Source organism: Pieris napi, chromosome 8, assembly GCF_905475465.1.
Source record: "Pieris napi chromosome 8, ilPieNapi1.2, whole genome shotgun sequence".
In the NCBI taxonomy this organism is placed as follows: Eukaryota; Metazoa; Arthropoda; class Insecta; order Lepidoptera; family Pieridae; genus Pieris; species Pieris napi.
The window spans coordinates 9,669,616-9,685,314 of NC_062241.1; the positions used below are offsets into that span (position 1 = coordinate 9,669,616).

The 15,699-nt window shown below is 32.3% G+C and overlaps 1 protein-coding gene across 1 annotated transcript; it reads right to left on the minus strand.

Annotated features, from left to right (window-relative positions):
- Positions 1–770: 770 nt before the first annotated feature.
- Positions 771–15,559, minus strand: LOC125051715 (vam6/Vps39-like protein). The gene is made up of 13 exons (XM_047652234.1): positions 15,277–15,559; positions 14,846–14,995; positions 14,410–14,537; positions 13,742–13,945; positions 12,863–13,178; positions 12,138–12,255; positions 10,871–10,997; positions 7,677–8,045; positions 6,261–6,483; positions 5,106–5,561; positions 4,559–4,785; positions 3,631–3,765; positions 771–2,866 (listed from the first exon to the last, which is right to left on the minus strand). The coding sequence occupies exons 1-13, from the start codon at positions 15,344–15,346 to the stop codon at positions 2,711–2,713; spliced, it is 2,679 nt and encodes an 892-aa protein (XP_047508190.1). The 5' UTR covers positions 15,347–15,559; the 3' UTR covers positions 771–2,710.
- Positions 15,560–15,699: the final 140 nt, after the last annotated feature.

Sequence of the window (15,699 nt, forward strand, 5' to 3'; positions counted from 1 at the left end):
GTGATAAGGATTTATAAGGTTTACTTTTTTTTAAATGTCGCGAGGACCGTTTTAAACCCGAGCAACCTCCTCATTAATAGGAGTAGCGGAGAGATTATTAGCATCTTCTCGTCAGGTTTACGCCCTTGACTGGCAGTAAATTGGGAGACATTTAATTATTTAACATTCTTATGAATATAATATACGCTTAATATGTGTACAATAGTTTCCTATAATACATATGACAATCGCTTTCGAACTTTTGCACCCGTGTAGTATAGGTATATATCGAATAACACCTTGCACGTCGGTATATTGCACATTGGCAATTATTGTATTATAAAAATAAACAAATGCAAACAATACCCATAAGTTATTACATTCATCATTTATCAGGATTTTAATGTAAAATTAAGGACTTTTCGCGCGGTTAAAGTAACTAACTAACTAACCAGCCGATATTAGCCCGATTGCCTCTTTCCAATGGGCGATGTGCACAATATATCACAAGGCACTAATATGTGTGCGTTGAAATTATGTTAATACATGCGGAGAATAACTCAAATACACAAACTAGACCACCGATGGACACGCTGGAACGGGCCACAGTTTAGAAAAAGAAGCGTTGGCACACCACGGCGAAGAATAATCTCGTGGCACATCCACGAGACATTATTAACACTATTTACAGTATTAACCTAATCGAAGTCAGTTTCTAACACTACTAACTCATACATAGTGAAGCATAAAAAAGGCTTATTATTATTACTAACATGACAAATAAAAAAACATTTAAATAAAACATTTATTTTCATAAGGGCATATTGCGTCGTAACAAAAAATAATATATTCTTAATACAATATATAATGCATTATAACTTATGAGCAAGACAATAATTACAGTACACTCTGTAATTCATAGAGTTAAAACCAGCGTCGTTACTCTGTAACTCCCAAATCCAGCTTCCGATCTGTCCTACGTAAGAGAACAACCGAAATTGGGTAACAAAACTCAAAAGTCGGAATAGCTAACGGTATTGGACATTACAGAGTACTGATACTGCAGCTGAAACAGTTTATATAAAATCGCATTTATTTATTTTTAAAGTGATAAGGCAATATTCAATAAATGTTTGTATTTTATTATAAAACTGATTATGTTTATATATGTCTATTACAAATATCATGTTTCAACAGTTATTTATATGAATTTATAAACTATATAATAATTTGGTAAGTTAGCGTTGAAAGTATTATCACAATTATTAGAAAAATGATCTTCCTCAATGTATGGAACTAGATTTCTACTAAAAAATACAATAATAACTTATTTTTTCATTTTAACCATATAAACACTGAATAGATAAATAAGAATTGTTGACTTTCATACTAAATATTGCAGCTTTAACTAAAGTACTTACCTGTGACCTTTCATCATAGCGTGTCAGAAGAAATCAAAAAGGACTTTAGTAAAAGGTTACAATCAGATTTATTTATTTTCATGAATTCTGGTCTATGACATAAATGAATGAAATGGTATGACCATTTAATTCGGTACTTTTACTAGGGTAGGCGTTCATGGTAATTCTTTGTTAAATATCGTGTTGGTATCGTAATTTTTTTATAAGAGCCGTTGGCTACTTAAATAAAATAAATAAACAAGTATGTTCCTACAGATCGCTCGCTAGAACTCCGGTCTTATTTATCCATTCCGTGACACACTTGAGATCCAATGATTAAAAACCATAAAATTGTATACTTATAAAAAATCCAAAATAAAGTTGCCATGACTAAATTTTCATATTTTAATTGGAATATATGGCTTAAATACAACAAAAATCTAGAATATGCTTCTCCATATTTGTTTAATAATCAAATTGTAAAAACAGAATATACACGTTCGACCAAAGGCTCAATTAAATTTTTACCCACATTCCCTTATTCATATACTTACTATATATTTGATGAAAAAGTGCTTTGGCGCGTAAATATGACAGGAGAGACACGTGAAAAGGCATAGATAAACTTATATATTTTTTTAAAAAGTTAATTTTAATCCTTCTTCATATAAAATAACAATTATTGCAACATTACAATTATAGCAGTCATCTGTCACTGGTGACAGCGTAAAAAATTATAAGACTTGGAGGTGGTCTCCTCATGGAGTCCCCAACAAAAAGGAAGCCACTTTTTGGCATAACTTAATACAAAAAAATTCTATGATAAGGCGATATATATGTAAAGATATAATTATATTTCTTTTAGATTGTACTGACATGTGTCAAAACTGACGTTTTATTTATTTAAAAGATTGAGAGTCTGTGGAAGAAGACGCGAGTTGTGGCTAGAGTCACGTGATTTTTTACAAGCAAATAATTGTCTTGAAGGACTTTTATGGAATAACTAACTCTAAATGTTGTTTCTATAATTGCTTCAAGTACTTAATTCATAATTAATAAATTTACTTAGCCTTTATATAAGATTGTTTTAAGCTCTTTTGTTTAAAACAATAAGTTTGGAATTACCCTATAATTATTTCAGCAACACAATGAAGTTTCATTCATCATATATACTTAAGAAATAAATATTTTATTTTTATTACGAATAAATTTTCTTTCTTTCGGATTTGTGGAGGTGGGTAAGATTTAAGACTACGCCTTTCAGTAGGAGAAAACATAAAAACTACTTTAAATGGCCAGTTCGGTCGGCCTATATAGACATTAATCCCCTATTATTTATCCAATTTACATGAATAGTGGACAATATCCCCAGAGGGGTACCGCACGAAGGCGCTTTGGTTCCCAAATCGTTTCTTGCAAACGGGACAAACGTTATAGTCGTTTATAACTATGCTTTTCGATTCATGGAACTGTTTCATCTCTTGAACCTGCAAATATTTAAAGTAAAGCTAAAAATGTTGTCTAAGTTAATATGAACCCTATTTATAAAAAGTACATCAGTCTTATGCACCGTTTTAATTGAAGTCTATCTGTCTCTTTCCATCACAGCGTTAACACAATTTGGCAGAAAGGGAAAATTAGACTGATGTCATTTTTATGTATAAAGGAGCGTTCAAGTATTACGTAACGCAATTTTTAAAGATTTTAGAAGCTCCCTCCTTCCCCCCCCCCCCCCCCCCCTTAACGTTACGTAACATTTAAGTGACCATTGAAGACAGAAGATTCCCTGAAACATAAACTTAGCAAAGCAAAAATAAAAGTAACGTACAATACAATAAAGGAATTCCCCGTACAACATAAACGAAATTGTTGCCAATTCATCCCCCAGTTTTTTTTATTAAAATAAAAAACGTTACGTAACGGGTTGTTTAAATAACCTCCCTCCCGCCCATGTAACGCGCTGTAACGTTTCAAAAGACTCCCCCCTCCCCCCAAATTGCGTTACGTAATACTTGAACGCACCCTAAGTAGTAGGGTAATGTCGTTATTCTAATTCGTATCTCAAGCCATAATCACGTCTGGAGCGCTGGCAAATATTTCAAACTTCATACACAAAATTGGTTTTTCAGCTCCTAGATTTAGGTTTGGTTAGCGTTCTAGAATAGTGATAATAAGTTGCAATTAAGTAAAACCCTGCAAATTGTACTAAATATTTTGAAAGCATTAGGTAAAAAGTAGTAGTTTATATTACCTGTGTGTGTTCGGCGTACAACAATCCTTTTAATACTTGTGTTCGTCGCTTCATGGTGAGTTGTGTTTGAAGGGCACTCTCCAAGAAACTACTGAGACGAGCCAAGGGGACGCTATCTGGTAGTACTGAGAGGGCCTGAAAGTTAATTATTATGGTGTATCCAAAAAAGATAAAAAGATAAAGAGAAGAAATATATTACGTCTTTGAAGAAATAAATCAGTCAAATTGCAATTTTTTCATTAGTCTCTTTTATCTCTTTCTACCAAATTCAGTTTACGCTGCGCTAAAAGAAGGCAGAATATATAAAATATATGTACTGTACAGTTCCTGGGTATATTACTTTCACTCCATATTAACCGTACAACAAAAGAATAAATGTTATTAATGTCGAAGAAAGTGCCAGGCTATACTCTCGGAACTCCAGCGGTTTAGAAAATCGTTGCGCTTATAAAACTAAGAAAGCCTAAGTGAGAAAAATTAACAGTCTTGGCTGCGCATATACACTATTAATATGTAGTTAAAATTCAATATTTTTTTAAGCTACTGCATAGCTTCTATCGCGGGCCTCGAGCGTGGAGACCGAATCCAGAAATTCCGTAACTAAAAAACCGCGCGTTAGAGCGGGACAGAACGCATACTGCGTATTCACATCTCTCTGACGAGATCGGTGCAGCCGGTGCGCGTTAGAGTGAGACAGACTATATAGGCGAGTTAGTCTGAGTCTGGTAGAGTGGTAGATTGAATTAATTTATGAAAGAAAAAAAAATACTGCATAAATAAATAATTACAATTGCATAAGTTGAAAAAAAAAATGCAATAGCTTTACCGCGGCAGTCCCCGAGTGCCACACGTTTTTTAACATAAAATGCATTTGACTGTAAATATAAATAAAAATATTTAAATTAACCTAAACATATGTGGCACTCACCTTAATAGGTGATATTTTATCCGCATGCTTTTCCAAAATACTTAGAGCCGTCTCAAGATCAGGCGTGGAAGCCTTCGGGTGTCTCGGTACAGTGGCTAAGGGTCCAGTTAATGAATTGTTCTGTTCAGGGTTCACAAGTATACGCATCAGTGTTACGTATACGTCTACTGTTTTATCGTTACGTGTCCATACGTTGTCACAGTAACGTATGGCCCTATCTACGTCACCTGTAATAAATGTTATTATATGAAAATTATAATATCCTTTTAAAAGTTATGACAGACTCAAATAAGTCGTAGTTTAATTTACAGATATATTATGGTATTCAAAAACAAATTTATCAGGTTATGTTCATTTTACTTATAGTGATATTGATTGGAAAAATATTTTATTATATTTTTTAAAGACATTTAATTTGTCTGTGCTCGCATATCCTGCTCATAGAAAATTTAACAAACAATTCAATTTTTTTCCTACTATTTTAATAATAATTATTTCATTTATATTAATTAAGACTATTTAAATAATAATTAATTGTATCGCTTACCAAGAATCTGCACATAAATAGCCAAGGCCTGCTCATGCCTGCCCAACTTGCCCAAAATGACCGCACGCTCTTCGAATAGCGTATCATTTGGGAAATGTAAAATCACCCTTTCCGGTGTATAATGGCTCGATTTCTCCAAAAACGCCACCAATTTCGATTTAATATGCTGCAATTCCTCTTCAGTACAATTCGCTTTTTTATCTGTGATTTTTTCTCTATACATATTAATGAGGGCGTCGTGAAACAGATCGTGTGTGTCATTCCATGTGTGTATAACGTGTTCCAGATAGGGTATCACCAAAGTATCGTGTTCTCGTAGTAGAAAATCTAGGACTTTTGGCCTAGGTAGGTTTTCTACTTCTACTATGTCTTCGGTAAATATTTTTAACCCTTCCTCGGGATGTTCTTTTAATATCCAATCGGAGAATTTGAATATAAGGTTTAAATGTTCCGCGCCTGTTGAATATACATTTCGTCATGATCATAGAACAATGTCGGATTTGAAAAAAATCTAAAATCCACTTTTTTTCATATTCAGATACTACATTGACTAAATATTACGGCTACATTAAAAATAATCCAATTTCAAATTAATCAGTCGGTAAAGTGACGGATTTGATAGAAGCATGTGATTTTTATTTTGTTTCAAAACAAACCCCTTTTATTTGCTTGTATGCCAATTTTCATAATGACAGAATACGAATTAAAATAGTTATGACAAAAACCAACATGATTCATGATAATTTTTTTAGACTTACTGAATATGCATAAAAAACTTCATAAGAATTGGTCGAGCCGTTTCGAAGGAGTATGGGAACGAACATTGTGACAAGAGAATTGTATATATTAGATTAGAAAAATGAATAAAGGACTTTGACATGTGAACTGACGTGAACAGAGATCCTCACTTGGGGAGCGTCCAAGTATTACGTAATTAGCCGTTATTGTTAATAGTATTTTCGACTTTCCAGTTCCTTACACCACATAATGGTAACTTTTACGTATATAGAGTCACTAGGTAGCTGGTCACGAAACGATTTACTATTGGTACAGAAAAACGTTACGGCGCGTTAAATGGGGGGGGGGGGGTATTATTCTCTAAAAATTGCGTGACGTAATACTAGAACGCTCCCTTGGATAGAAGACCATTATCACCTAAGTGTTGTAAGTAGTTCTTGGTCCTATGATATCCCTTAAGACTTGAATCTGGTTGTGATGCCTGCTCTCTTAACAACTGCAGAGCCTTTGTATGCTGTCCCTTCGTCTGATAGAGGATGATCAGCTCGCTGTGCTTTCCGTGTTGGTGCAACGTCTTCTCGGCTTCCTCTAATCTGCAGTTGTTTAGACGGAGGAGTGGGGCCACGAATGCATCGTTCGTCTGAAGAAAATATTTATTTTATGCATATAGTAGCTATAGTCGTATTTTTAATTAGACGAAGTCAACTGACGTTTACGGTGTTGTCAGTTTTTAATGAAATAAAAATAGTGTTGTGACAAAGTGAATGATTGAAAAAACTCCTGAATAAAGATCGGTGATGGCACTAGTCACCACGCCGCGCTTTGTAATAAGACGTCAAAAAACTGATTGTAGTTACATACTACTAGTACCTAACTTATATCAGAGCCCTTTTATACAATTTTAAAAATAAAAATAATATTATTTTATAGTTTAAAATGATTAACTATTCACACTCATTGTTCATTTATCTGATTGAACAAGAACTGAACGTATCACTATTACTTTAAATATGGCAACATTTTTTTACAAAGTGACATTAGCTACTATCAGTTGGCTTCGTCTAATTAAAAATACGACTATAATAAGATTTATTCACCAAACAGTTTCCAACGTAACAAGTATGTATGGTAATTAATATGTTTTTGTATATTCAATATTGAAATGTGTATCTCGGCCTGTAATGTTATTTCATATACATTTGAGTAGTGTATAGTTAGTCATAAATAAATTATTTTAGTTATTTTTATACATAATTATTACAAAAGGACAGAAATATTGAAGTTCATTTAAAAGCTGAATTCTTCACGGACACATGGGTCACTTGGTGTCGACATTTAAAACGGGTTAAGTAATTTAAAAATGAAGTTGTGCGCAAAAGCTACCACACTTTAATCACGCGAATTTTTAAGTTAATTTTTATTTTATGATAAGAGTACCTACCTAGAGTCGATGTGAAAGTACTCTTACATTTGCGAAGTTTATTATTTGGTTATTTGTGCTAAAATGAATGTATACAAGAAGGTGTTTTATAATATAAGTCTACATATAAATTATACTAAACTGTTTAGCCGCTAAACTTTAGCGTTACTTAACCAATTTTTACTTAGTTTATTACTTTCTTTGATATATATTTATTTAGTTGAATAAAATTATTTTATTGTTACCAATGCAGTTAATATTATTAGTACTTAACTATTTGTAAAGATTTAGTTAATGGCGTAAAAGAATGATGTATTTAGTAAGTAAGTTAGCAATAAGCTGTATATCTTTCTCAATAAATAAAATAAATATGTGCGATATATATAACTACACAATTTATTAATAATATATACCTGTAAATAGCATTTAAGCAGAGTTGTATCGATCAACTCCAACTGTTGGGCCACATTCCGCTGATTAGATTCACTCTTACTGGAACCTTCCGTGTTCGTCCCAATTTGAAATCTTAGTTCCACCAAATACTCTATTAATGCGTTTAAGGCGTTCTCTAAATCTTTCCCTTTTAATACATTTTCTTTTCCCTCAAACTTATTGTCTAACTCTGGAATTAGTTTTATGACTTCAGCTGGATCTGTTTTTAGTTTGATAAATTCTTTCATAGATTGCGAATATTGTTTGCTGTCAAATAGGTCGAGTGCGTGTAGCATTTGTATAGAATCAATCGTTTGCTTCTTTTCTTCTGGCGAACTATCTGATAGTTTCTGGAAATAAAAGTTTTATCATAAAGGTTCTATGTGATGAGCAAACGAGCCTGCGGTTTCTCTTTTTAGGGAGGGTTCAAGTATTATGTAACAAATTTAGGGGGGGGGACCACTAGTAAAACGTTACAATGCGGGGCGGGTTTGAATTACACGTTATTGTTAATATTATTTTCAACTTTTCAGTACTTTACAGCACATAATGGTAACTTTTAGGTATAAAGAGGTGGTCACGAAACGTTTTACTATACTTTGGTACAGTACTGTACTTGGGTTCACAAAAACGTTACGGCGCGTTAAATGGGGGGGGGGTCAGGAATCTCCAAAAAATTGCTTGACGTAATACTTGAACGCTCCTTTATTTGGAATATTAAAATATCTCGTTTCTAACTTAACCAACTGTAATAACAGATAAGTTAGTTTTTAATAACAACAAAATTCGTCTTAAGGTGCTACTCCTCAGAGCGAAGAAAAAAGAGCAAGGAAGAGCTGGGAACCCTGACACAGGTATTGTTTACTTAAAAGGGGTCCTAAATCTTACACTTTATAATGCATTGTTTATCATGAATAAACCTACTTTAATTTTTTTTTAAATAATCTAAAAATATACAAACGATCATTAAACGTAAAGGTAAAAAAAATCTTACGTTTAAAAGATGAATAATTTGAACTTGACGTTTTTTAACTTTAAAATGAAACATTTTGTTTAACGAACGTTGATCAACTGCAATAACTAAACATTTTCCTCATCCAAACACATCGGCTAATTAATTTATTTCGTTAATTAGCGTAGCTCTGATTTATGGATTGATAGTTGGCTTGTTTACTTTAAAAACTTTGGCTATATCTTCCTATTTTTTTTTGTTTTACATAATTTATGTTAGCTGTTGGATTACGAAATAAATAATAGAAACATTTGTTTGACAGTTGCAGAACCATAATCATATCTATACCTAATTTTAGTCACAAACAAAACACACACATTTTAAACTTTTATTTTACGATTTTTTTAGATCTGCAGTAAGTGCAAAATTATAAGAACTTATACTTGCCTTGTTTTATATTTATAGCTAATACAACTGTGTCTGTCGCAAAAGGAAAAAAAAATATAGGAAAGCGGGCAAACGATCCTACGGGACGCCGAAAAGGGCAATCATCGCAGCCCTTAGACACTCATTTAATAGGTGCGTCGCCTGCCTTTGAGGGAAGAGTATATTCTTTTTTTAAATCAATCAATCAATCAAAATACGTTTATTCAATTTAGATGCTTCTTAGAGCATGCTTATGAATGTCAACAACGTTTACAAAATTCACGAAAGAGCAGGACTACGCCATCCGTTCGCAAAACTACCAGGAGGCCTTGTTCTGAGAAGAACGGGCAAGAAACTCAGCAAGTTTTGCCCTCCCTTTACATTACAATTATTCAAAGGAAAATGTCATAAACCACAACGTTATTAAAGTTACATAAGTAAAAAAAAAAATCTGTTCTGTGATTTACCACATTCACCATTACACACATATTCATAACAATTCAAAGATAACAAATCAAATTATAAGAATATAATTAGAACTATTGCCAAGCGTTTTTATCTTCCAGGTAGTCATTGACTGTGTAGTAACCTTTACACATTAAGGTTTTTTTGATATGTGTTTTGAATCTGTTTAAAGGCAGTTCCAATATTTCACTAGGAATCATGTTATAGCAGCGTATACTTAGGCCCATAAATGAAGTATTTATTTTCTGCAACCTGTAAGACGGCTGGAAAAGTTTATTTCTTGTATTCCTATTGTGAATGTCGCTGTTCTTTAAAAGAGAACTAATATTACTACGCACAAAAATGATACAGTTGTAAATATATTGGGAAGGTACCGTCAAAATATCGATTTTCTTGAACAAATTTCTAAGTGAAGTGCCTGGTTTCAAGCAATAAATTGACCTAATAGCACGTTTTTGCAAGATAAAAATAGATTGTATATCTGCTGCTTTGCCCCATAAAAGAATTCCATACGACATAACGCTGTGAAAGTAACTAAAATATACTATTCTGGCAGTTTCCTCGTCTGTGAGTTGCCTAATTTTCCTAATAGCGTATGCCGCAGAACTAAGCTTGTCAGAAAGTTTAGTGATATGCTGACTCCATTGAAGTTTTTGGTCTATTGTAATGCCCAGAAATACCGAAGAATCAACTAAATTTAGTTTTTCATTGTTCAATTTAAGCTCTATAGTTGTAGTTTTAACATTAGGTAAAGTAAATCTTATGCATTTTGTTTTTGTGGCATTTAATTGTAAATTATTTGCAGAAAACCAGCACACTATTTCAGAAAGTGCATTGTTCACATTGTCAAAATTTGTCTTATATCTATTTACTTTAAACAATTGGAAGTCGTATCTCCCAGAGTAGATTCCCACCGAAAGTCGAATTCACAGTGCACTAGTTCGCATAAGAAAATGTCTAAAGTGGAAGACTTCCAGCAATCAAGGTGTGTTAAGCGGAAAAAAATTATGCTTTTATAAATACGTAGGGAATTTGTAAGATCATCATAAATATATTTAGTGATATATGGTACAACATAGAAATACTTATATCATCTTATAAGACTTGCTTATATCATAATTCTACATTTGTAATTACAAAAAATCTTCCAAGTAAAGTCTGAGCAGTATTGCCATTTATCTGTATTAAAATTTCATCGAAACGTGTTCAATTCACCAAATAATTTGACTGGCAATGGCTACCGGTCATAGTAATTTTAAGCGTTGAACCCGAATCCTAGATGCGATTTTTTTTTATTATCGCTAATTGTCACTTGTTTTTTTTATTACTCACCATTAAATCTATCGCAATTTGAAAGTGCTTGTCTTTCAGCAACTGTTTCCTTTGTTTTGTGATATCTACAGATGTTAGACACCAAACTTGACCCACAGATGAAACAAATATCAGACCACGCTTACATCTGAAAATAATTTAAAATAATATTTTAAATTAATCAAGTATGTATGACTTGGAGATCTCAGGTTCGATCTTGAACTTTTTTCGGGTTCCACAGAAAGCTGACATAAGCTTGCTTTAAGAGTAGGTAGGCCCAAAAAGATGTTGGGCAAAGCTAAGCAAAAATAGCAGGAAGAGATTGGCAGACTATTGGCAAAGATCAGAGACATCTGGAACTGGTTGGAGGAGGATTTCACCCAAGAGGGGTTCATATCCACACGCGACTAACATATTGCTACTAACAAATTATACTATTAAAGTAAAAATCATTTAATCATATAGGTAACATAATGTACACTTATGACTCGTCAGTAAATAAATACATATTAATGCTTCTAATTTTACATTTACTGCCAGTTCTCAAATCAAGGGCGTAGACCGGAAGAGAAGAACTCGCAATAAACTCTCCGCCACTCTTTTTAATCGCCATTTTTTTTTACAAAACGTTGTTCCACATGACATATTAAGTAATTAATAATAATATGTAACATGAATTTAAAAAAAAAGCAAAGACTTGTTCTCTATCTGCAGAAGGCATGGTGAAATAGGAGCACGCACTTACATTCTCGTGGGAACAACACGCAATTATAAAAATATTAATTATTATTAAAGTATTGTTTCGCGTTCTAATACCAGATTAGAACGCGTTACAAGTGCGTTTTAAAAAGTTTATAGGAATTAAAATAATTTTTGAAGATATTTAAAAGTGGCAATGCTATTGGTTTATAAACAGATACATATGAAATAAATTTGAAGAGCCAATAAAATGTTATTGATATGAAAATTAAAATAAATTTGATATTTAATCACGTTAAAATCAATTTAATTTAGTTTCATAAAATTAAATAACATCGCAATAATAAAAAGAAAAGTGGCACGACAACCTCGCCTTGTCTTCATGTGTTTATATCTGTATTGTGATAATTTTAACGTTATAAACAAGAAGGTCTTCTGTGCTTGACACACTCCATCGATTTTTGAGTTCAAGATACGGATTCCTTCAGCGTACGAGCGAGTGTTTAATGCGCGATTTAACGTACGACCTTCAAGTGCACACTCATGTGCATAATCATATGTTAATTACTTAAGCCATAAGAACTCTCACCTGTACATAAGTCTTGCCTTATTCAATTCAACAAATGTTTGTATGAAGAGAGGCGGTTCAACTGTTTGCACCACAACGGTGTCTTGTAGCAAACCCAGAATGAAGGGTTCATCCCAAACTGGAATATGCAATATTTGGCATTTAGTCAGTGGTAAGTGAACAAATAGAACACAGGAACAGAGTGTCTTCCCTTAATAGACTGTAAGTAGTGTTATTGGACACTTTCTTATGTAAAATATCCATAAGGTTTCGCCTAGATCCTAATATTCCATGATGTCTAATTGAACAGACAATATATATAATAAAAAAAAAGTGGAAACCGGATAACTTTAAAAGAAAAACAATAAGAAACTTTTGAAAATTTTTTTCGGTAATAAAATCACAAAGTAGTAATATATATATCTGTGATATGTTAAGAAATACTTTTTGATAAATTGTCAAAGTATTTGAGAAGAAGAAGAAGTATGTATAGAAGTAATCAAGAAAATAATATATAATACTTTTAGGCAATGAAAGGACAGGACAGGCAAAAATAACAATCTAACTATGCCACTTAACCAATATCATAGAAAATAACACTTAATTGTAAGCAACAACATATTAGAGTTTCTAATGAGTTTCTTTTAGAATTTTAAAATCAGTACGGTCGGAGGACCATTACCTTAGCATATGATAATATAAAACAAATTAAAAAAAAATTAACATCAAAACAAAATTAAATTTACCAACTGCAAGGGGTGCATCAGTCCATTTTATTGTCTTTTTGATTTCAACCGTCTCTTGTTTAGCGTCTTCCACTTCACCTGAAGTATTATCACGACCAAGTAGGAAAGATGACTCTGAATATTTAGAGATTGTTGGATCATCAATCCTTTTCACTGTCTTTTTAATTTCAGAAGACTTCTTTTTGGCTTCTTCCACTAAAACTGAGGTGTTATCTCGGCCAAGCAGAAAGGATGTTTCAGAATATTTAGCTATTGTTGGGTCCAAGGATTTTGAACTACTTGGAGGAAATAAGTCCGTTGAATTATGTGATGATAACTGTAAGAAAATTATTATTAGAATTATACATTTGCAAGCGGTGGCCCGGAGTGAAGTGGCCTTGCTGAGCACACCAAGATTTTGAGGCTAATTCAGCCTTTCCCTCCAAATGACCGCCACTTGGGCCAGATGAGCCTCATTAGAGACTTTTTGGCTACACATAGAGGAGATGAAACACCCCATTTACTCTATTCCCAGCATTCACCTGTCTTTCTATATCATCATCATACTTTCCATACAAAGTAAACAGACACGGTACACCCTAAGTAACCACTTAACACACTTAACCACATTAACCACTTTTTTTTCATCTATCGGAATATCACATACAGTCCTACCTCTTACCTCTCACACACTAACCTCTATCAAAAACCATAGATTATGTTTTTCCTTTGGTCATCCTCTTATTTCTTATATAATTTTGCATTAAATATTAACCAAAAGCGATCTCTCTCGGTTTTGTACTGATTGAAGTTTTACTCTGTTTTGTTTAATATGTATTACGCATTTGCTTTGCAATATGGCACTCATAGAAAAGGAGTAAATTAGTTTGTAAAACTTACATCAAAAAATGTATATTCGCCTTTGAACCCTACACAAAGATACTGTTGACCCAAAGCCATCACTTTTGGTACATCAGGTATTGTGAAGTCAAAGATATGTTTTTTGAACTCTCCATTTTTACCATAATATAGTTGCAATTTTCTTCTTACAGCCACACATAAATGTACTATCGTATTTGATTCACCCGTCATTGAAGTAGCTGACTGGAATAAATACAATACTTATTATAGAAAACCTTTAATTGATCAAGATGTTACTAACAATATTTATATTAGAATAAATGTATGTATGTAACAATACATAATGTCTTCCTGGTAAAGCCTAATAAACATATAATTGGTTATTGGAGGTGGTCAAAGATGAAACCGCTGGTATAATTTGCTATTATAAACATAGATATAACATTTATTACTAACAAAAACACACAAAATAACAATAATCAAAGAAAAAGAAAATTAAATAATAAATATAATGAGAGATATAAACTACATTAACATCATATAAGTAGTTTTTAATTGTAAATGTACAACATAAGCAATTAATTTGTAAATAATAGTGATATTTATCAATTATTAACCTTTCAACAAGAATTTAAAATTTGACAAGGATCTCAAGGAGTATGTGGAGTGTAGCCACTACATATGCTGGTATCACAAAAATGTCTTACCTTATTGTCTAGGGCAAACAGAGATGCACCTTTGGTATCTGAAAATGTCTTCACCAAGGGAAAGTTAAGGCCATTCATATCATAAGATGAAAGCACATTATCTGTGAGACATAACAGTAATCTATCCTCTGAAAAAAAATTATTTTAATTTACAAGCAGTATTTACAAAAAGACTCTAATATAGTCATAGGAATGACACAATGTTATTTATATATGATAAAATGTTTAGTATATAAACAAATTATACTTAGTGCATAACATGTGCTACTTCTAGCTACTTCTCAAAGGCAAGTAGCCTTTTTCTTGCATGATGTAAGACTAAATGCATTCATTGTGAGTAGGAGGATGTCGTTATGCAATGAGGTAAATTGCAGTTGAAATAAAGAAAATAAGGAAGGCAGTAGAAAAATTTAATTAACTGTATTCAATACATTACCTGCAATAACTTCAATTTGTTGTATTGGTTTCTTACTAAAGTTTTTACAATATCTAATCATTTTCAATTCATACTTTTGTGTGTCTTTGTTCATTAATAATGAATACATTAAGAGATGTCCCTGTCGTGTTCCCAGCAATAGGTTACCATCTATAATAACAAATTAAGAAAGAATCTTGTCATCACATATAGTTTAAATGCAAAGTTAAAAAGTCATACACTATGATTCTTCTAGTTCTTGTCCATAAAAAGTAGTCTGAATTGTATAGAAAAAAAATACTACTACAACCAAAGCAATACCTGGTCGACTTGGATAGCTCTTTGAAATAAGTAGAGAATAGGTTCCAGAGAATTCGGGGCTATATATCTTCTAGAGAAGACCAACAATTATAATGTATATATTAACGATACTGCAAACTAGTGATACTAACCATAAGCAGCTATTGTTTCTATTTGCACTGATGCATTCAGTAAATGTGTAACTTCGTAAGCTTCGTGCATTTTAAATTTGTAAATTATATATGTATTTAATTTTCTTTTTACAAATATTCTTATTAATATCTTTATGAGATATAGATAGGAAGCTTCACGTAACACTGATTACAATTTAAGCCACATTTTCATGACTTCGTACTATTTAAATGTATAAATTATTATTTTTATTTGCAAAATACAAAAGGCAAAACAAAAAGTGGGTGTAGAGAAATGACTATTGACAACAATATTATGAATTATGAAAACAAATTAGATTTATTATAGATAATAGATAATCAGCCTGTCAAAGTCACCCCCATAACGTAAAACTCAATCGCAGTCAGTCTGTAGATTTTTTTTGAATAGATTATATCAGTCAT